The sequence below is a fragment of the Ranitomeya variabilis genome, chromosome 1 (assembly GCF_051348905.1).
Source record: "Ranitomeya variabilis isolate aRanVar5 chromosome 1, aRanVar5.hap1, whole genome shotgun sequence".
NCBI classification, from domain to species: Eukaryota; Metazoa; Chordata; class Amphibia; order Anura; family Dendrobatidae; genus Ranitomeya; species Ranitomeya variabilis.
Window position 1 is genome coordinate 625592496 of NC_135232.1, and position 23519 is coordinate 625616014.

The window sequence follows — 23519 nt, forward strand, 5'->3', positions numbered from 1 at the left end:
CTGGAAAAATTTCAATGGTGCCAACACTTTCGGCCATGATTGCATGTGACCAGGAAATAAGATTAAAGGTAGTCAGAATACACAGGGTTTATTTGTGATCTGTAACCAGAGAGATACATCGCTCTGCAAGGGAGTGTATACCAGGCTGCTGTGTACACAGAATGTCTGACAAGGCCATGAAATGTTTGTTCTTGCTCAAAACTAACTTTTTTTTTTTTTTAACTTTAGATTGACAAGACAATGAAGCAGAAGCAGAACTTGTCATCAGACCTCTACTTTAGAGCTATCAAGTCTTTGACACTAGGGAAGATTCTAGGTGAGATGATAAAAGCATAAGCAGTGTTTTATGGAGATAAAAGCTGATAATTATTGTTGTTATTATGTCACTTCTAAAAGTAGGCACCTGGTATCAGTTAATTGAGGGGTTACTCTGGAAAACCATTTTTCCTTGCATTATCTGCTATAGTTCTGATCCTTATAAACAAGAATGTAATTACAAAAAAAACATTCCTCCCATGAACAAAATATTATCACAAAACTACCCCCTATGAACAAGTTTCTATCTGTTATACCTTAGCCCTAACACTCACACAAGGATGAACAAACCAAGGGAGATGTTTAACCTGCTCACTACAGCTTCTTATACAGACTAGGCAAATCCCTAACTTGACTCTGAATCATCCCTGCGTGGCCGCGGAGGTTGGCACCTCAAAATTACGTAATGGAGCCCCCACTCAATGTCGGGTGAACCTATACAGCTATACACAGAGTGTAACCTAAAACAACAACCATAGAACATAGTGACACATAGGGTGAGGCCCAGGCTAAGGATGTTATTACATTGGCTAGGATAGTGGTGCTGTATGATGATCGGACGGGATGGGGGGACGTGTTAGATGAGGGGAAGGGGTGTCTCTAGGTCTGAAGAGCTGCAGAGTACCATTTTTTTTTTCTTTAATAACTTAATGTGTGTACATTGCGGCAGCCAATTAAGGGGCAAGAACCATCCACAATGTCATAACACAAGATCTTCTCAGATTGGCTGCCAAAGTCACATGTCTCTGGCCATATTAAAGTGTTGGCACCACTTTCTCAGTTTCACAGTGCAGAGAAGCCGCTCCTGATAGTTTTGCTTCTCAAAGTGAACTTGTCAGTTAGCTAGATAGGATCCTGTCCTGTGTGAAGTCGATCTTCCAGCTTCTAACTACATTGTGCAAAAACTGTGCTGCAGTCTATGGAGGCCCCATTTGCTAATCCAAATTGTTTGTAATAAAGCTGTGTTTCAGTGGGAAATCAGAAGGCCAGATTTCCACTTAAAATTTGTTAGCTCTAATATTGGCGTGCAGCCAGGAGGCCCAATTTGCTAATCCATATTGTTTGGGATAAAATTGTTTCAGTGAGAAATCAGAATGCCAGATTACCACTTAAAAATCATTAGGCCTAATATTGGGGTGCAGCCACAAGGCTCAATTTTCTAATCCAAATTGTTTCTTTGTGAAATCAGAAGGCCAAATATGCTGGTAAAAATCGTTAGATCTGCCAGTGTTGTTCAGGCACACTATCTAAGAAAATAAATAGTGATTGTTCATTTAATGACAGGTGACTGACAGGTGTGGGCCTAAGGTTTTGAACCCATATGTTACAAGTAGGGAAGACTACATAGAACATGAGTGGGAAAAAGCAAGGTCGTTGTGTAAGGGGGAATAGGCTTGGTGTTCGACGTGTACGTGTGTTCAGTGTTAATGTTAATGAAAGCTTAACAGAACAAACACTGGCTCGTAATATCAAAAGATCACTGACAACATCTGTTACTGGATAGGCTACTCCACTCCCTTTGTTTGGCAGCTGCATGGCAGTACACCTTGTAGATGAAGACCAGAAAGAGCATATGCTCCAGTGGATGGCAAGCACTACATCAGGTGGCCTCTGCTTCTTTTCCTCCACCTTAACATCACACACAGTACAATCCTAAGAGATGGCACCCCAATAATCCTTGCTTCCCACGGCATCACAAATATTCAAACGCTCCACTGACTCTGGGGAACCTCAGATGGGCCATTCTGCAGAGCTGTTCACACATTCTATTCCATGGGCATCAGAGGTCTGCTCCAAAGATTCACAGAATCTAGAGGAGGTAAGCATCTGTACCAATGCCCAAATTTTTTTCATGATGGACCTGTGGCCGGACGAAGTAGGGTCCGAGCAGAATCCAGACCCTCATCATCAGACGTTAACCCACCGGGGGTGGAGATGATCCTGATGAGACTCAGATGGCAGAGGCACACGCGGACTGTACTGTGGTGTCAGGGCAGGAAGAGGAGGAGGATGACTCTTAGGGTGAGGGTGTGAAAACAGAGAGGATGACAATGATGTTGTAGATCTCACTTGGTGTGAACCCAGAAGTATGCAGCTGAGTAGCTCACCAGAATAGGTGGGGAGGAGGAAAATGAGGAGGTTATATTGCAGCTTTCCACACACACAAAAAGTGATGCAATCATGACAAGCACTGCATTCTCAGCCCCAACTCTGGCTGTGGCCAGCATGAGTCGCGAGTGTATAGTTCGCAAGGGCGGCTAGGGTTGACTAGCCTGATCCTTTTTTGAGACCACAAAGGATGGCTCAGCTCACTTTATCTGCCAAATTAAAAAAAAACTCAGTAGTGGCAAAAATGTCAATAATTTGACAACGGCACATGCACGATCAACGTGCTATAGTGTGGGAATCTCACTGCGCTAAAGTGCTGACTAGCGAGCCTCGCCAACCAACGGCCGTCCCATCAACCACGTCTGCTTTTTCTTCCTCCTATGTCACTGTGCCAAGTGTTCTCACACAGGTCTCCGGATGCAGAAACTTGACTAGTTTACCCCCTATAGTTCGGGTGAGTGAGAGCCCGTCAGCTGTTAAGGAAGTGGAAATACCTGCTGTTTTTGTGTCACCAAGCACAACACATCTTTCTCAATCCATCATAACATCTCCACCTGCACCTCATTCACAGTTCAGCAGTTTGTTCTGTTCTCCGTACTCCACCATCTCCAAGAACAGCAGCCAGCCCTCATTCCCGCAGTTGTGGTCACAGAAAAGAATGTTTCCTCCTATACATGCTAAAGCTAAGAGCTTGAACGCCATCATCTCCAATTTGTTGGTCATGGAAATGCATGCGGGAGCACACTTTGAATAGTCTGCGTGAGCAGGAGGTGTTCCCAGAAGAAGAGGTGGAAGCACAGGAGTATGCCATAGGGGGTAGCAATATTTCAAAGATCCGGACCATCGTCGCACAGGCATGTGTGATAGGAGGGTGGATTATAGCGATCGAGGGGGGGCTCAGGGTACCAGACAAACTGTAAGTGAAGGTGCAGGAGCCAAGGAACAAATGGAGGAGGATGAGGAAGAAGAGGTGATGGACGCGCAGCAATCAGGAGATGAAAAGGATAATGATCCCCTCTCTGCTGTCCATGGTTGGTGGGAAGGGAGGAAGGAAGCAACCTTGAGTGTTACCCTGCCACCAGCACACCATGGATTTGGACCTCATTAAAGTGCCAAACACATGAGTTCCTTCTTGCTGCACTATCTACAACATGATGCCTATATTTTTAGGGTTAGAAATAGTGTTGTCTACTGGCTTATTAGATCCACGGTACAAGAGTGAATTTAGCCAGTTGCTTCCCCCATGGAAAAGGAACGGTTACATGCTGGAGTCTCGAAACACGCTTGTAGACAATCTTAAGAGTAGTTTTCCCCAAGACAGTAGTGAGGCACACAGTGTACATTGCAGTTCCAGACCGTGAACCTCAAGGCGTCATCGCAAAAACATTAGCAGCATCAGCAGAGTAAGTGGCATAAGCAATTTCTGTGAGTCGTTTCACACTATGTTTAGACCAGCCCATGCACCAGCAGAACAGAGTACAAGTCTGACACATTGTGAACGACTGGAGAGGATGGTACAGATGGTATCTGGAGCTCAATATTAATGCCATCAAGGGGGGGGGGGCTTTTGCATTTTGGCCTTTAAAAATGAAAGAGAGGCCTGAATTAGCCTGCCACACCTTTAGAGGTTTTGTCATACCCAGCAGCCAGCGTTCTCTCAGAACGTGTCTTCAGCAATGCTGGTGGTGTCCTGACACATAAGCGCATCCGGCTGTCCCCTAAAAGTGTAGACCACCTAACTTATCAAAATTAGCAAGTCATGGATGTCCAATGACTTGCAGCCCAGTTACAGACTAGGCGATGGTGTCGTTTTTAGTGTCATGCATTGATCTTGCATTATAGCAGTCTGTGACACCTTTGTCGTGGCTTCTGTGCATGCTGTTGCTATTACTGCTGATGTTAGAAACAATTTCCTGAAATGTGGAGACTCCAAGTTGGGTCTCCATCCTTTGGGTTGCCTGTAGTAGAAAGTGTGTCAGAGGCCTATTATTATACTATTTCTACTCTGTGGAAATTGATGCCACTTTTGTGTTGTGTGACAATAATTTTTTGAAATGTGGAGACTCCAAGTTGGGTCTCCATTTAGTGGGTTGCCTGTGTAAGTCAGACTCCCAGACAGGCAGGCCTGCACTTACTTTCAGTCAACTACCTGTGTTACTTTCCTTATATTTTCAATCAATATTACCGTATTAAACTGTGGTTTTGCCATTTGAGTGTTTCTGGAGAAAAAAAAATGGAGGTGTTGTGTGAGGTTTCAGGTCTCCCATCTAAGAAGGCTTACACCACTTCCTTAACCACCAGGTCCTCATTGAAACTTCAATTCAAAGCTCTAAATGCTGGCCCAGACCCTCATATGTCATGGATGGCCCATGGCTGACTGCTGCTGTGTCATTTGCAAATTTCTACTGTGGGTCGATTGATGCCACTTTTAATGTTGTCTTCCCCTAATTTTAGCTGTTTGGGAAGCTTTTTTGTCACCCCTTAAGGTGTTTTGCATACGTTTGGTTTGGCCTCTCATTGAATTTAATGAGGTTTGGGTATATTTGGCGAACCGAACCAATGCGAACCTTGTAAGGTTCACTCATCTCTATCACCTTTGGCAATGGACGGGTGTAAAAAATGCATATAGTGGAACACCGCAGCTTCACGCAGTGTTTAGTGGCTGCATATCTGTTCCTGTTCAAGTAAAGTAGACTTTTAGCATACACTTTTTCGATCTGGACGCTGCAGAACTGGTAACACCTGATCAGTGGAGTTGCCTAATATTGGACCCTTCCTGTCTAGCTATTGATATAATAAAATTAGAGAGTTCCTATAATTAGAATTTTAATAGAATACTGTGCAAATGTGGATAATAATCACTACGCAGCTATAAATAATACTGTTATCTATCTATAGATAATCCCGGGCTTGACCCAGAAATTGCCAAAGTAAACTCTATTGGATTTATTGGATGTTTGTCTTCCGTCCTGTACAACCAAGTTGCACCCCTTAAAGCGGCATTCCGGCACCCCAGTCTAGCCCCAGTCACCATTACTGGTTCTCTGACTGAATGCAGCTGTGGATCCATCATGGAAAGTGACCTTAGTACAATCACCACCACCTACTCCTCCGCAGGTATGTGTTGTGTCACACTTCTGGGGTGCAAATCAAAAAGCACGCAGCTCACGTAGGATATTTCCCATTATATCAGTGCACTTGGAAGAAGCAGTGAAGATCATTGTTACGCCCTCAGTGCACTTCCAGCCTCATTTGCATGTGTTTTTCATGCTAGATTTCTCATGAACGGCACATGGGATCTTTTAAAGAAAAACCACCAAAAATAACCATACTACTACTTCTATATGTAAAAACATGCCGAGTGCCCTCTACACCCTCAATATATAGATTTTATATCTGAATTGTATATAATAAAATAATGCTGGCCCCATTACCTTTAGCAGAAGATGGCATGAATAAACACATTCTTTAGTGCAGAGGACTTGCTGGACATCTATATATGCAAAGAAGCAATCTCTAATTTTTATCTTTATTTGTAGCCATAAGCGCTACTGTTTTAGGTATGGAGACCAACTGTTGATTTTTTTTTTAAGTTTTAGACACTTTTCTGAAGCCCAAAAATGATAGATGATTATAAAAGACTATTAGCAGGGTGTAATAAATTATTACTCTAATCCATGACCCAGTGGGTATATAATTATCCCAAGGTTCTTGGATTATAATATTAAATTAGTCAAACATTAGATCTTTTGATGTCTTCACAAATGCATTTTGTTTCTCCAGGTCCCTTTGGGAAGACAGATGACCGGGAGCCCCTGACTAATGAAATACGAAGTGTTCCTGCTATCATTGGAGGTAATCAACTAATAACGACTGACTCGGGGTAAAGTCTTCAGTACAATAACCATGTATACAGTTGTGAGTGACTAAAAGTTTTTGGGATTGACAGAAATTTTGGTTCTCACAATGTTTGCGTCTTCAGTGTTCATGGAGCTTTTAGTCAGATGTTTTTATGGTTACTTAAGTACATTTGTAGGCATTTTATACTTTTTTAAACTTTCATTGACAAATACGTCAAGTTTCTGCAAACACTCAATATTTAAAGTATTTACCATTATTTTTCACAACTTGTGCTTTTTGCTTTGACAGCTCAAATCAGCATCTGGGTAAATTTCTAACTGATGATAACAACCCATTCCTGTCTAATCAGTTATTGGAGTTTATCACAATTTCTGTGTTTCTGTAAGGCCATGTGCACACGTTCAGGATTGTTAGCGTTTTTTTCGCGTTTTTTCGCTATAAAAACGTGATAAAAACGCGAAAAAAAACGCTTACATAAGCCTCCTATTATTTACAGGGTATTCCGCATTTTTTGTGCAAATGTTGCGATTTTTTCCGCGAAAAAATCGCATAGCGGAAAAAAAAGCAACATGTTCATTAAAAATGCGGAATTGCAGGGATTCCGCACACCTAGGGGTCCATTGATCTGCTTACTTCCCGCACGGGGCTGTGCACACCATGCGGGAAGTAAGCAGATTATATGCGGTTGGTACCCAGGGTGGAGGAGAGGAGACTCTCCTCCACGCACTGGGCACCATATAAGTGGTCAAAAAATAAGAAATAAAATAATAAACAGTCCTATACTCACCCTTGATGTATTCCCGCCTCCTCGCACGCTGCCGTTCGGTTCCTGTAGCTGGTGTGCGCTGAAGGACCTCGCCGAATGACGTCACTGTCCTGTGATTGGTCGTGAGCGGTCATGTGACCGCTCACGTGACCGGACCGTGACGTCACGGAAGGTCCTGTGCGCACAGACCAGCTAGAAGAGGAGCCGGACGGCCGCTGAGGAGATGTCTGGGTGAGTATAAGCATTTTTTTTATTTTTTTTATTATTTTTAAACATTCTATCTTTTACTATAGATGCTGCATAAGCTGCATCTATAGTAAAAAGTTGGTCACACTTGTCAAACGCTATGTTTGACAAGTGTGACCAACCTGTCAGTCAGTTTTCCAAGCGATGCTACAGATCGCAGGGAAAACTTTAGCATTCTGCAAGCTAATTACGCTTGCAGAATGCTAAAAAAACGCGAAAAAAACGGAAAAAAAACGCAAAAAAAAAAATGCGGATTTCTTGCAGAAAATTTCCGGTTTTCTTCAGGAATTTTCTGCAAGAAATCCGCAACGTGTGCACATACCCTTAGTCCTCTTGCTTTTTCAGGATTGACCGCAGGTTCTTAACAGGATTGAGATCTTGAGAGTTTCATAAGCTTGGACCCAAAATTTTAATGTTTTGTTCACAAAGCCACCTATTGTATCACTTTAGCCTGGAAACAGCGATGATCACTTCCAAATTGGCAGTGCCTTATACAAAATTTTGATTTGTCCCTCGCTCTTGGATGAAAATCCCTCACACATCAATGGTCTCAGGATAGTAATAATAATTATATATATATATATATATATATATATATATATATATATATACACACTACTCAAAAAATAAAGGGAACACTTAAACAACGGAATATAACTCCAAGTAAACCAAAGTTCTGTGAAATCAAACTGCCCACTTAGGAAGCAACACTGTTTGACAATCAATTTCACATGCTGTTGTGCAAATGGAGCGCCCTCGTAGGGCAGTGGGCTACTCGGTACCGGTCCTTCAGTTCTCAAGGGGGATGTCACAGTGGCTGACCCGGTCCGTGGCCTTTAGGGATGTCTGTTGTAAAAGGGAAAAGTCTTTAAAGGGGAAATGTTTGTGACGCCACCTGTGGTATTCGGTCAGGGTGACCGACGCTGCTTAGGGGTCCACTGGGGTGATGTTATGGCAGCTAGATGGTATACCTTCCCACAGGTGAAGTGTATCCCCAGGGCTTCCCAGTGTGTAGATGGTGGATGGTGTGAGGCGCAGTGAAGAGCGAGGACACAAGGTTGCAGTCTATTTACCTTTACTAAAGGCTTCAGCGTCCACCGTCCAGAGCACCAAATCACAGAGCAGGCAGAGTCCGGGCGGTCTGAAGGCAAATCCAGAATCCCCTTATCCAGGTGGAAATCAGTAGCCTTCCTCTAGTGCCTGGGTGTTGTAGTACCTTACTGCTGAGCTTCTCATAAGGTCCTCACAACTGTAGTAGATGTTCTAGATGTTGTGTCTCTCTCTCTGTTCCCCAGATGGATAGGAACAAACCCGTATGATTGATGGCCTGAGGCTTTTTACAGGGACTCTAGCACACCCCAGTCCCCACAAGTTGCCACCATGCCTCCTGGGTATAGGGCGGGCAGGTAACGTGGAATTAGCTGTCCTGCCGGTCTCTGGAGCAAGGCATAAAGGACTGTTGCTCCCTCGGTGTTCCGGCTACCGGATCCTGCGCCTCAGAAGGAGGCAGCCTGTGCAGGGCAGAACTCCTTCTGGTTCCCTCTCCTTTTGCTATGACTTTGTTTCTCACTCTCTACAATACAATTCTCCTTCAGTATCTCTTTCTTAGGATGCTGCCGTATGTGGGGCAGGCGCAGCTCCGTGGCCTTCTGTCTAGGCCTTTGACAGGATCCCACCACTGTCAGGGACCCACTAACTGAGCGGAGCTCACCTAGCAGCTCACTGGTTGAAGCCCAGCCAGCTTCTGCCTAACTTCCTATCCAGACCACCAGTTTTACCTAATTGTGAAGAGTGCCCTAATAAATAGGAGCATAGCTCTCCCTGGTGGACTGGAGTATGAAGTGTGTTGCATGTTTGTGATACCTGGTAAATAGTGTTGAGCGATACCGTCCGATACTTGAAAGTATCGGTATCGGAAAGTATCGGCCGATACCGGCAAAGTATCGGATCTAATCCGATACCGATACCCGATACCAATACAAGTCAATGGGACTCAAGTATCGGACGGTATTCCTGATGGTTCCCAGGGTCTGAAGGAGAGGAAACTCTCCTTCAGGCCCTGGGAACCATATTAATGTGTAAAATAAAGAATTAAAATAAAAAATATTGCTATACTCACCTCTCCGACGCAGCCTGGACCTCACCGAGGGAACCGGCAGCGTTCTTTGCTTAAAATGCGCGCTTTTACTTCCTTCCGTGACGTCACGGCTTGTGATTGGTCGCGTGCCGCCCATGTGGCCGCGACGCGACCAATCACAGCAAGCCGTGACGTAATTTTCAGGTCCTCAATACCTAATTCTAGGCATTCAGGGATTTAAAATTACGTTCCGGCTTGTGATTGGTTGCGTGCCGCCCATGTGACCGCGACGCGACCAATCACAGCAAGCCGTGATGTAATTTCAGGTCCTGATGCCTATTTCTGCATTGAGGACCTGAAATTACGTCACAGCTTGCTGTGATTGGTCGCGCGTCGCCCATGTGACCGCGACGCGACCAATCACAAGCCGTGACGTCACGGGAGGCAGGAGACGCGCGCATTTTTAAAATTACGTCACGGCTTGTGATTGGTTGCGTGCCGCCCATGTGACCGCGACGCGACCAATCACAGCAAGCCGTGACGTAATTTCAGGTCCTGATGCCTATTTCTGCATTGAGGACCTGAAATTACGTCACGGCTTGCTGTGATTGGTCGCGTCGCGGTCACATGGGCGGCACGCAACCAATCACAAGCCGTGACGTAATTTTAAAAATGCGCGCGTCTCCTGCCTCCCGTGACGTCACGGCTTGTGATTGGTCGCGTCGCCCATGTGACCGCGACGCGACCAATCACAAGCCGGAACGTAATTTTAAATTCCTGAATGCCTAGAATTAGGCATTGAGGACCTGAAAATTACGTCACGGCTTGCTGTGATTGGTCGCGTCGCGGCCACATGGGCGGCACGCGACCAATCACAAGCCGTGATGTCACGGAAGGAAGTAAAAGCGCGCATTTTAAGCAAAGAACGCTGCCGGTTCCCTCGGTGAGGTCCAGGCTGCGTCGGAGAGGTGAGTATATAGCAATATTTTTTATTTTAATTCTTAATTTTACACATTAATGTTGTTTCGATACCGATACCCGATACCACAAAAGTATCGGATCTCGGTATTGGAATTCCGATACCCGCAAGTATCGGCCGATACCCGATACTTGCGGTATCGGAAAGCTCAACACTACTGGTAAAGAGATCTCCTTTATTGCCTTCAAACGTAACATCACTCCCCCCTAGAGGAAAATGATATTACTGCAACAACCAGGACCCTAGGGCACTGCACAAATGGAATAGACAACAGATGGAAATTATTGGCAATTATCAAGACACACTCAACAAAGGAGTGGTTCTGCAGGTAGGGACCACAGACCACATCTCAGTACCAATGCTTCCTGGCTGATATTTTGGTCACTTTTGAATATTGGTTGTGCTTTAACGCTTGTGGTAGCATGAGATGGACTCTACAACACACACAAGTGGCTCAAGCAGAGCAGCTCATCCAGGATGGCACATCAATGCGAGCTGTGGCAAGAAGGTTTGCTGTGTCTGTCAGCATAGTGTCCAGAGGCTGGAGGCGCTACCAGGAGACAGGTAAGTACACCAGGAGATGTGAAGGGAGCCGTAGGAGGGAAACAACACAGCAGCAGGACCACTACCTCAGCCTTTGTGCAAGAAGGAGCACTGCCAGAGCCCTACAAAATGACCTCCAGCAGGCTACAAATGTGCCTGTGTCTGCACAAATGGTTAGAAACCGACTACATGAGGATGGTCTGAGTGCCTGACGTCCATATATGGGGGTTGTGCTCACAGCCCAACACCGTGCAGGATGCTTGGCATTTGCCACAGAACACCAGGTTTGGCAAATACGCCACTGGCGCCCTGTGCTCTTCACAGATGAAAGCAGGTTCACACTGAGCACATGTGACAGATGTGACAGAGTCTGGAGACGCCGTGAAAAGCGATCTGCTGCCTGTAACAGTCTTCAGCATGACCGGTTTTTCAGTGGGTCAGTAATGGTGTGGGGTGGCCTTTCTTTGAAAGGCCGCACAGCCCTTCATGTGCTCGCCAGAGCTAGCCTGACTGCCATTAGGAACCGAGATGAGACCCGCAAACCCCTTGTGAGACCATATGCTGGTGCAGTTGGCCCTGGGTTCCTCCTAATGCAGGACAATACCAGACCTCATGTGGCTGGAGTGTGTCAGCAGTTCCTGCAAAATGAAGGCATTGAAGCTATGGACGGGCCTGCCCATTCCACAGACCTGAATCCGAATGAACACATCTGGTACATCATGTCTCTCACCATTCACCAACGTCATGTTGCACCACAGACTGTTCAGGAGTTGGCAGATGCTTTAGTCCAGGACTGGGAGGAGATCCCTCAGGAGACCATCCGCTGCCTCATCAGAAGCATGCCCAGGCTTTGTAGGGAGGTCATACAGGCATGTGGATGCCACACACACTACTGAGCATCATTTCCTTGTCTTGAAGCATTTCCACTGAAGTTGGATCAGCCTGTAACTTCATTTTCCACTTTGATTTTGAGCATCATTCCAACTCCAGACCTCCGTGGGATATCAGTTGTGATTTACGTTGATAATTTTTAGGTTTTAGTGTTCTCAACACATTCCACTAAGTAATGAATAAAGATTTACAGCTGGAATATTTCATTCTGTGATATCTAGGATGTGGGACTTTAGTGTTCCCTTTATTTTTTTGAGCAGTGTATATATGTAAATATATATATATATATATATATATATATATATATATATATATATATATATACACATACATGCATTATATATATATATATATATACAGTGCGCACCTCCAGGCTGTGTAAGGGCTATTTGACCAAGAAGGACAGTGATGGGGTGCTACGCCGGATGACCTGGCCTCCACAGTCACCTGATTTGAACCCAATCAAGATGGTTTGGGGTGAGCTGGACTGCAGAGTGAAAGCAAAAGGGCCAACAAGTGCTAAGCATCTCTGGGAACTCCTTCAAGACCATTCCCGGTGACTACCTCTTGAAGCTCATCAAGAGAATGCCAAGAGGGTGCAAAGCAGCCATCAAAGCAAAAGGTGGCTACTTTGAAGAACCTAGAATATAAGACATAATTTCAGTTGTTTCACACTTTTTTGTTAAGTATATAATTCCACATGTGTTAATTCATAGTTTTGATGCCTTCAGTGTGAATGTACAATTTTCATAGTCATGAAAATACAGAAAAATCTTCAAATCAGAAGGTGTGTCCAAACGTTTGGTCTGTACTGTATATATATATATATATATAATTGTCTAAGGGTTTTTCCGTCTGTCTGTCTGTCTGTCCTGGAAATCCCGCGTCTCTGATTGGTCGAGGCCGCCAGGCCTCGACCAATCAGCGACGGGCACAGTATCGACTTAGATGTCATAATGGTTGCCATGGCGACGATGATGTCATAAAGGTTGCCTCGACTAATCAGCGACGGGCACAGTCTGCCGCAAATTCTGGAATCATCATTGTCCATATACTACGGGGACATGCATATTCTAGAATACCCGATGCGTTAGAATCGGGCCACAATCTAGTCTATATATATAATTGTCTAAGGGTTTTTCTGTCTGTCTGTCTGTCCTGGAAATCCCGCGTCTCTGATTGGTCGAGGCCGCCAGGCCTCGACCAATCAGCGACGGGCACAGCATGGCGACGATGATGTCATAAAGGTTGCTTCGACCAATCAGCGACGGGCACAGTCTGCCGCGAATTCGCCTCGACCAATCAGCGATGGGCACAGTATCGACGTAGATGTCATAATGGTTGCCATGGCGACGATGATGTCATAAATGTTGCCTCGACCAATCAGCGACGGGCACAGTCTGCCGCAAATCCTGGAATCATCATTGTCCATATACTACGCGGGCATGCGGGAATACCCAATGCGTTAGAATCGGGCCACAATCTAGTATGTATGTATATATATATATACACTCACCGGCCACTTTATTAGGTACACCTGTCCAACTTCTTGTTAACACTTAATTTCTAATCAGCCAATCACATGGCGGCAACTCATTGCATTTAGGCATGTAGACATGGTCAAGACAATCTCCTGCAGTTCAAACCGAGCATCAGTATGGGGAAGAAAGGTGATTTGAGTGCCTTTGAACGTGGCATGGTTGTTGGTGCCAGAAGGGCTGGTCTGAGTATTTCAGAAACTGCTGATCTACTGGGATTTTCACGCACAACCATCTCTAGGGTTTACAGAGAATGGTCCGAAAAATAAAAAAAATCCAGTGAGCGGCAGTTCTGTGGGCGGAAATGCCTTGTTGATGCCAGAGGTCAGAGGAGAATGGGCAGACTGGTTCGAGCTGATAGAAAGGCAACAGTGACTCAAATCGCCACCCGTTGCAACCAAGGTAGGCCTAAGAGCATCTCTGAACGCACAGTGCGTCGAACTTTGAGGCAGATGGGCTACAGCAGCAGAAGACCACACCGGGTACCACTCCTTTCAGCTAAGAACAGGAAACTGAGGCTACAATTTGTACAAGCTCATTGAAATTGGACAGTAGAAGATTGGAAAAACGTTGCTTGGTCTGATGAGTCTCGATTTCTGCTGCGACATTCGGATGGTAGGGTCAGAATTTGGCGTAAACAACATGAAAACATGGATCCATCCTGCCTTGTATGGAGCATCTTTGGGATGTGCAGCCGACAAATCTGCGGCAACTGTGTGATGCCATCATGTCAATATGGACCAAAATCTCTGAGGAATGCTTCCAGCACCTTGTTGAATCTATGCCACGAAGAATTGAGGCAGTTCTGAAGGCAAAAGGGGGTCCAACCCGTTACTAGCATGGTGTACCTAAGAAAGTGGCCGGTGAGTGTATATATATATATATATATATATATATATATATATATATATATATATATATATATATATATATATATACTGCTCAAAAAAAATAAAGGAAACACTAAAATGCCACATCCTAGATATCACTGAATGAAATATCCCACAGAGGTCTGGAGTTGGAATGATGCTCAAAATCAAAGTGGAAAATAAAGTTACAGGCTAATCCAACTTCAGTGGAAATGCCTTAAGACAAGGAAATGATGCTCAGTAGTGTGTGTGGCCTCCACATGCCTATATGATCTCCCTACAACGCCTGGGAATGCTCCTGATGAGGCGGCGGATGGTCTCCTGAGGTATCTCCTCCCAAACCTGGACTGAAGTATCTGCCAACTCCTGAACAGTCTGTTGTGCAATGTGCCGTTGGTGGGTGCTGGGAGACATGATGTTCCAGATGTGTTCAATTGGATTCAGGTCTGGGGAATGGGCGGGCCAGTCAGGGCCGGCTCCAGGTTTTTGAGGGCCCCGGGCGAAAGAGTCTCAGTGGGCCCCTCCCCCTTTAACACATACCACAATTCATGATGCACAGATACAGCAGAGAAATATAGGTATAGTATGCCAGATTTCACTTCTTACATGAGTGATAGCTATTGTAAATTCTACAATATCATACAGCAAAGGGGCTTTATATAAGTCAACCCCTTATATGCCAATTTTTGTGACCTACACCCTCTTCTTCAGTTAGGCCGGCGTCACACCAGGGGTATGAAAATACGTTCCGTTCTTTATGACTGTAATACGCAGCAATTGTCCCAAAACACTGTTCCATATTTTTTTTCTCGCAGGCTTGCAAAATGGACATATCATGGATCCATTGGCTCAAATATTCTTAAAAACATATATGCAGTATATATACATATATATATATATATATATATATATATATATATATATATATATATATATATATTTATATGTCAGTGAGACACATATATATATATTTATATTTAATTCAGCGCTAGGTAGCAGAAAAGCCGGTAATTCAATTGCCGGCTTTTCCTATCGCCTTCACAAACCCGACAGGATATGAGACATGGTTTACATACAGTAAACCATCTCATATCCCTTCTTTTATTACATATTCGTTTTTACTAATGTAAGAAGTGTCTCTGTGTAAAATTTGTTGGTTCTAGTTATTAAATTAAAGGGTTAAATCCCGGAAAAAATTGGCGTGGGCTCCCGTGCAATTTTCTCCACCAGAGTGGGAAAGCCAGTGACTGAGGGCAGATATTAATAGCGAGAGAGGGACCATGGTTATAGGACTTCCCTGGCTAAAAACATCTGCCCCCAGCCACCCCAGAAAAGGCACATCTGGAAGATGCGCCTATTTTGGCATTTAGCCTCTCTCTTCCCACTCCCATGTAGTGGTGGGGTATGGGGTAATGAAGGGTTAATGTCACCTTGCTATTGTAAGGTGACATTAAGCCAGGTTAATAATGGAGAGGTGTCAATTATGACACTTATCCATTATTAATCCAATAGTACGAAATGGTTAATAAAACACACACATTATTAAAAAGTATTTGAATGAAATAAAGACAGATGGTGTTTTAATATTTTATTATACTCTTAATCCACCTGAAGACCCTTGTCACCTGAAATAAAGTAAAAAAAACAAACAACAATATTCCATACCTTCCGTCATTCAGTCTTCTCCCACGCTGTGAATCCATCTGAAGGGGTTAGATCATTTTACACCCAGGAGCTCTGCTAATGCAGCTGTGCTCATGACTGTAAAACTTGGTGAATGAATGGAATGCAGGGGAATATACTGTAGTTACCTCGAGTCGCTGTGATGCGCCCTCTGCTGGATGAACTCATATGAACTCGAGCCTGGGAACTTTTCAGAATATATATATACCTATTCTATGTGTACACATTTATTCTACTTATTCTATTCTATTCTGTTAGTGTGATTTTACTGTACACCACACTGAATTACCGGCTTTTCTATAGAACACCGGTGCGTATTTCTCGCAAGTCACACTGTTGGTCATTGTGTAATCCATAATTTTCTCGCCCCCATAAACTTTCATTGGCTGATTTTTTGTGCAATACGCTGACAAATGCAGCATGCTGCGATTTTATACGCCCGTAACATACCGTGTATTACGGATGCGTAATATACGGCAGATAGGAGCTGCAATCATTGGGCCTTGTGCAATGCGTATTTTCTGGATGCATTTTCTGCGCTCATACGTCTGTAAAACTCACTAGTGTGATGCCGGCCTTACCAGTAGGCATTGTATTGTTAGCTGAACTTGCTGCAAATAAAAAACTGCATACATTGAATATGACAATTTTTTAATGGAGAACTTTTTAAAGTAAATATTAGAAAGTTTTAACGTAGAACATTTGTAAAAGTTCAAAATGGGTAGCATATAGCACAGCCACGTAGTATATAGCACAGCCACATTGCATATAGCACAGCCACGTGGTATATAACACAGCCCATGTAGTACATAGCACAGCCACGTAGTGTATAGCACAGCCACGTAGTATATAACACAGCCATGTAGTATATAACACAGCCCAAGTAGTATATAGCACATCCACGTAGTATATAACACAGCCCACGTAGTATATAGCACAGCCACGTAGCATATAGCACAGCCACATAGTGTATAGCGCGGCCACATAGCATATAGCACAGCTACGTAGTATATAACACAGCCCATGTAGTATATAGCACAGCAACATAGCATATAGCACAGCCCACATAGCATATAGCACAGTGCACGTAGTATATAGCACAGACATGTAGTATATAGCACAGCCACATAGGATATTGCACAGCCCACGTAGTATATAGCACAGCCATGTAGTATATAATACAGCCACGTAATATATAACACAGCCACATAGTATATAACACAGCCCACGTAGTGTATAACACAGCCCACATAGTATATAGCAGTCACGTAGTATATAGCACAGCCACGTAGCATATAGCATAGCCACATAGCATATAGCACAGCCACATAGTATATAACACAGCCCATGTAGTATATAGCACAGCCACATAGCATATAGCACAGCCACGTAGTATAGCACCCGGGTATGGAGGAGAGGAGACTCTCCTCCAGGGACTGGGCACCCTATCCCTGTAATAAAAAAAAATAGTTATATACTCACCTTCTGGCAGCCCCCGGATCCAGCCCTGGCCTTAGCGATGCTCCCGGCAGCTCTGTTTCCCAGTAATGCCTCGCGGCAATGACCTGTGATAACGTAGTGGTCTCGCATGATGCTACGTCATCTGGGGTCATTTTGCAAGTCATTACTGGGAACGGGAGCTGCCGAGAGCAGGAAGGCTGCGTGGGACGCCGGAAGGTGAGAATAGCATGTTTTTTTATTTTTTTTATTTTTTTAACGTTATATCTTTTTACTGTTTATGCTGCATAGACAGCATCAGTAGTAAAAAGTTGGTCACACTTATCAAAATGGGCAACCCGTCTCGCTAGGGCCCTGGCACTTGCCCGGGTGCTGACGCTGGCCCTGGGGCCAGTCCATAACTTCAATGCCTTCATTTTGCAGGAACTGCTGACAAAATCCAGCCACATAAGGTCTGGCATTGTCCTGCATTAGGTGGAACCCAGGGCCAACTGCACCAGCATATGGTCTCACTTGGGGTCTGAGGATCTCGTCTCGGTACCTAATGGCAGTCAGGCTACCTCTGGCGAGCACATGGAGGGCTGTGCGGCCCTCCAAAGAAATTATTATTATTATTTATTTATATAGCACCATTAATTGCATGGTGCTGTACATGAGAAAAGGGGTCACATACTGGTTATAGATAACGTTTACAGTAAGCAAATTTACAATGACAGACTGGTGCAGTGGGTAGAGGACCCTGTCCTTTTGGACTTACATTCTACGGGATAATGGGGAGAAGACTGAAGGTCGGGGGAGCGGCAGCTCTGGTGGTGGTGACGCTGCAGCTCTGGCAGTTGGTGATGCTGCAGCTCTGGTGGTTGGTGACGCGGCAGCTCTGGCAGTTGGTGACGCGGCAATCCAGGTGGTGGTGAGGCGGCAACTCGGGTGGTGGTGAGGCGGCAGAATGGTTATTGCAGGCTGTAGGCTTTCCTGAAGAGATGGGTTTTCAGGTTCCATCTGAAGGATCCGAGGGTGGTAGATAATCGGACTTGTTGAAATGTGGAGGAGTTCCAGAGGATGGTGGATATTCGGGAGAAATCTTGGAGGCGGTTGTGTGAGGAACGAATAAGTGTGGAGGAGAGTAGGAGGTCTTTGGAGGATCAAAGATTACATGAGGGAAGATATTGGGAGATTAGTTTTGAGATATAGTGAGGGGACAGGTTATGGATGGCTTTGTAGATTAGTGTTGGTAGTTTCAACTGGATTCATTGGGGAATTGGGAGCCAGTGGAGGGATTTGCAGAGGGGAGAAGCAGGGAAGTAGCGAGGAGAGAGGTGGATAAGCCGGGCAGCAGAGTTGAGGACAGACTGGAGCGGTGCAAGACAGTTAGCAGGGAGGCCACAGAGAAGGGTGTTGCAGTAATCGAGGAGGGAGATGATGAGGGCATGTACAAGAGTTTTAGTAGATTGTGGGCTGAGGAAGGGATGGATACTGGCAATATTTTTGAGTTGGAGGCGACAGGAGGTGGCAAGAGTTTGGACGTGCGGCTTGCAGGACAGAGCAGAGTCGAGAGTTACCCCAAGGCAGCGGATTTCAGTTGCAGGAGAGAGTGTGATGTCGTTTACTGTAACAGATAGATCAGGTAGGGAGGATACACAAAATGGGGGAAAGATGATGAGTTTGGTTTTCTCTACATTGAGTTTTAGGAAGCGAGAGTTGAAAAAGGAGGATATGGCTGATAGACACTCAGGGATTCTGGACATCAGAGAGGTGACATCTGGGCCAGAGAAGTAGCTCTGAGTGTCGTCTGCATACAGGTGGTACTGGAAGCCATGGGACTTTATGAGTTGTCCTAGGCCAAGGGTATAGATGGAAAAAAGTAGGGGCTCTAGGACAGAGCCTTGAGGAACTCAAACAGGGAGAGGGCGAGATGAGGAGGTAGTGTGGGAGTGGGAAACGCTAAATGTGCGGTTGGAAAGGTATGAAGCAATCCAGGACAGGGCAAGGCCTTTGATGCCTAGGGAAGAAAGAATCTGTAGCAGTAGGCAGTGGTCGACTGTATCGAAAGCAGAGGATAGCTCGAGAAGGAGGATGGAGAACTGTCTGTTAGCTTTGGATGTGAGTAAGTCATTAGTAATTTTAGTTAGAGCAGTTTTGGTGAAGTGGTGGGTGCGGAAGCCAGATTGGAGGTTGTTAAGAAGAGGGTTAGATGAGAGATGGGAGGAAAGTTGAACATTGACATGCTGCTCAAGGAGTTTGGAAGCTACCGGGAGCAGTGATATGGGGCGATAGCTGGGCATAGCAGTTGGGTCATGGTTAGCTTTTTTTGAGGATGGGTGTGATGGTGGCATGTTTGAAGGCAGAGGGGAAGGTACCAGAAGTGCCACCCCACACTATTACTGACCAGCTGCCAAACTGGTCATGCTGAAGGATGTTGCAGGCAGATCGCTCTCCACGGTGTCTCCAGACTCTGTCATGTCTGTCGCGTGCTCAGTGTGAACCTGCTTTCATCTGTGAAGAGCACAGGGCGCCAGTAGCGAATTTGCCAATCCTGGTGTTCTGTGGCAAATGCCAAAGCGTCCTGCACGGTGTTGGGCTGTGAGCACAAGCCCCATCTGTGGACGTCAGGCACTCAGACCATCCTCATGTAGTCGGTTTCTAACCGTTTGTGCAGACACATGCACATTTGTGGCCTGCTGGAGTGTCATGATTCTCAATGGCGAGAGAACATAGCCCAGCATATATGAGAACTAGCTCTTGGAAGATGGAAACTATACTGACCATGAACTAAACCTGTCGCACAACTAGAAGTGGCCGGGTAGCATGCCTACGTTTTTTATCCCTAGATGCCCAGCGCCAGCCGGAGAACTACCTAATCCTAGCAGAGGAAAAGACAGTCCTGGCTCACCTCTAGAGAAATTTTCCCAAAAGGCAGACAGAGGCCCCCACATATATTGGCGGTGATTTTAGATGAAATGACAAACGTAGTATGAAAATAGGTTTAGCAAAATCGAGGTCCGCTTACTAGATAGCATGAAGACAGAAAGGGCACTTTCATGGTCAGCAGAAAACCCTATCAAAACACCATCCAGAAATTACTTTAAGACTCTAGCATTAACTCATAACACCAGAGTGGCAATTTCCGTTCACAAGAGCTTTCCAGACACAGTAACGAAACAGCAGCTGTGAACAGGAACAAAATGCAAAAACACACAAGGACAAAAGTCCAACTTAGCTAGGAGTTGTCTAGTAGCAGGAACATGCACAGAAGGCTTCTGATTACATTGTTGACCGGCATGAAACTGACAGAGGAGCAAGGTTATATAGCGACTCCCACATCCTAATAGGAGCAGGTGAACAGAGGGGATGATGCACACAAGTACAATTCCACAAGTGGCCACCGGGGGAGCCCAGAATCCAATTTCACAACAGTACCCCCCCCTCAAGGAGGGGGCACCGAACCCTCACCAGAACCACCAGGGCGATCAGGATGAGCCCTATGAAAGGCACGGACAAGATCGGAGGCATGAACATCAGAGGCAGTGACCCAAGAATTATCCTCCTGACCGTATCCCTTCCATTTGACCAGATACTGGAGTCTCCGTCTGGAAACACGAGAGTCTAAGATCTTTTCCACAACGTACTCCAACTCACCCTCAACCAACACCGGAGCTGGAGGCTCAACGGAAGGCACAGCCGGTACCTCATACCTGCGCAACAATGACCGATGAAAAACATTATGAATCGAAAAGGATGCAGGGAGGTCCAAACGGAAGGACACAGGGTTAAGAATCTCCAATATCTTGTACGGGCCGATGAACCGAGGCTTAAACTTAGGAGAAGAAACCCTCATAGGGACAAAACGAGAAGACAACCACACCAAGTCCCCAACACAAAGCCGAGGACCAACACGACGACGGCGGTTGGCAAAAAGCTGAGTCTTCTCCTGGGACAACTTCAAATTGTCCACCACCTGCCCCCAAATCTGATGCAACCTCTCCACCACAGCATCCACTCCAGGACAATCCGAAGATTCCACTTGACCGGAGGAAAATCGAGGATGAAACCCCGAATTACAGAAAAACGGGGACACCAAGGTGGCAGAGCTGGCCCGATTATTGAGGGCGAACTCCGCCAAAGGCAAAAAAGCAACCCAATCATCCTGATCCGCAGACACAAAACACCTCAAATATGTCTCCAAGGTCTGATTAGTCCGCTCGGTCTGGCCATTAGTCTGAGGATGGAAAGCAGACGAAAAAGACAAATCTATGCCCATCCTAGCACAGAATGCCCGCCAAAATCTAGACACGAATTGGGTCCCTCTGTCAGAAACGATATTCTCCGGAATACCATGCAAACGAACAACATTTTGAAAAAACAGAGGAACCAACTCGGAAGAAGAAGGCAACTTAGGCAAGGGAACCAGATGGACCATCTTAGAGAAACGGTCACACACCACCCAGATGACAGACATCTTCTGAGAAACAGGCAGATCCGAAATAAAATCCATCGAGATGTGCGTCCAAGGCCTCTTCGGGATAGGCAAGGGTAACAACAATCCACTTGCCCGAGAACAACAAGGCTTGGCCCGAGCACAAACGTCACAAGACTGCACAAAGCCTCGCACATCTCGTGACAGGGAAGGCCACCAGAAGGACCTTGCCACCAAATCCCTGGTACCAAAGATTCCAGGATGACCTGCCAACGCAGAAGAATGAACCTCAGAGATGACTCTACTGGTCCAATCATCAGGAACAAACAGTCTACCAGGTGGGCAACGATCAGGTCTATCCGCCTGAAACTCCTGCAAGGCCCGCCGCAGGTCTGGAGAAACGGCAGACAATATCACTCCATCTTTAAGGATACCTGTGGGCTCAGAATTACCAGGGGAGTCAGGCTCAAAACTCCTAGAAAGGGCATCCGCCTTAACATTCTTAGAACCCGGTAGGTAAGACACCACAAAATTAAACCGAGAGAAAAACAACGACCAGCGCGCCTGTCTAGGATTCAGGCGCCTGGCAGACTCAAGGTAAATTAAATTTTTGTGGTCAGTCAATACCACCACCTGATGTCTGGCCCCCTCAAGCCAGTGACGCCACTCCTCAAAAGCCCACTTCATGGCCAAAAGCTCCCGATTCCCAATATCATAATTCCGCTCGGCGGGCGAAAATTTACGGGAAAAAAAGGCACAAGGTCTCATCACGGAGCAGTCGGAACTTCTCTGCGACAACACCGCCCCAGCTCCGATTTCAGAAGCGTCGACCTCAACCTGAAAAGGAAGAGCAACATCAGGCTGACGCAACACTGGGGCGGAAGAAAAGCGGCGCTTGAGCTCCCGAAAGGCCTCCACAGCATCAGGGGACCAATCAGCAACATCAGCACCCTTCTTAGTCAAATCAGTCAATGGTTTTACAACATCAGAAAAACCAGCAATAAATCGACGATAAAAGTTAGCAAAGCCCAAAAATTTCTGAAGACTCTTAAGAGAAGAGGGTTGCGTCCAATCACCAATAGCCTGAACCTTGACAGGATCCATCTCGATGGAAGAGGGGGAAAAAATGTATCCCAAGAAGGAAATCTTTTGAACCCCAAAAACACACTTAGAACCCTTCACACACAAGGAATTAGACCGCAAAACCTGAAAAACCCTCCTGACCTGCTGGACATGAGAGTCCCAGTCATCTGAAAAAATCAGAATATCATCCAGATACACAATCATAAATTTATCCAAATAATCGCGGAAAATGTCATGCATAAAGGACTGGAAGACTGAAGGGGCATTAGAAAGACCAAAAGGCATCACCAAATACTCAAAATGGCCCTCGGGCGTATTAAATGCGGTTTTCCACTCATCCCCCTGCTTGATTCGCACCAAATTATACGCCCCACGGAGATCAATCTTAGAGAACCACTTGGCCCCCTTTATACGAGCAAACAAATCAGTAAGCAGTGGTAACGGATATTGATATTTAACCGTGATTTTATTCAAAAGTCGATAATCAATACACGGCCTCAAAGAGCCGTCTTTCTTAGACACAAAGAAAAAACCGGCTCCTAAGGGAGATGACGAAGGACGAATATGTCCCTTTTCCAAGGACTCCTTTATATATTCTCGCATAGCCGCGTGTTCAGGCACAGACAGATTAAATAAACGACCCTTAGGGTATTTACTACCCGGGATCAAGTCTATGGCACAATCGCA

At 45.4% G+C, this 23519-nt stretch overlaps 1 protein-coding gene across 2 annotated transcripts in view; it reads left to right on the forward strand.

Annotated features, from left to right (window-relative positions):
* The window catches only part of LOC143773326 (contactin-associated protein-like 5), a 484664-nt gene that overhangs the window by 451238 nt on the left and 9907 nt on the right, over positions 1 to 23519 (forward strand). For both annotated transcript variants that reach the window (XM_077260812.1, XM_077260804.1), the window contains exons 21-23: positions 229 to 316; positions 5323 to 5541; positions 6208 to 6279. In XM_077260812.1, coding sequence (XP_077116927.1) covers positions 229 to 316; positions 5323 to 5541; positions 6208 to 6279 — 379 coding nt within the window. The remainder of the gene's footprint in view (positions 1 to 228; positions 317 to 5322; positions 5542 to 6207; positions 6280 to 23519) is intronic.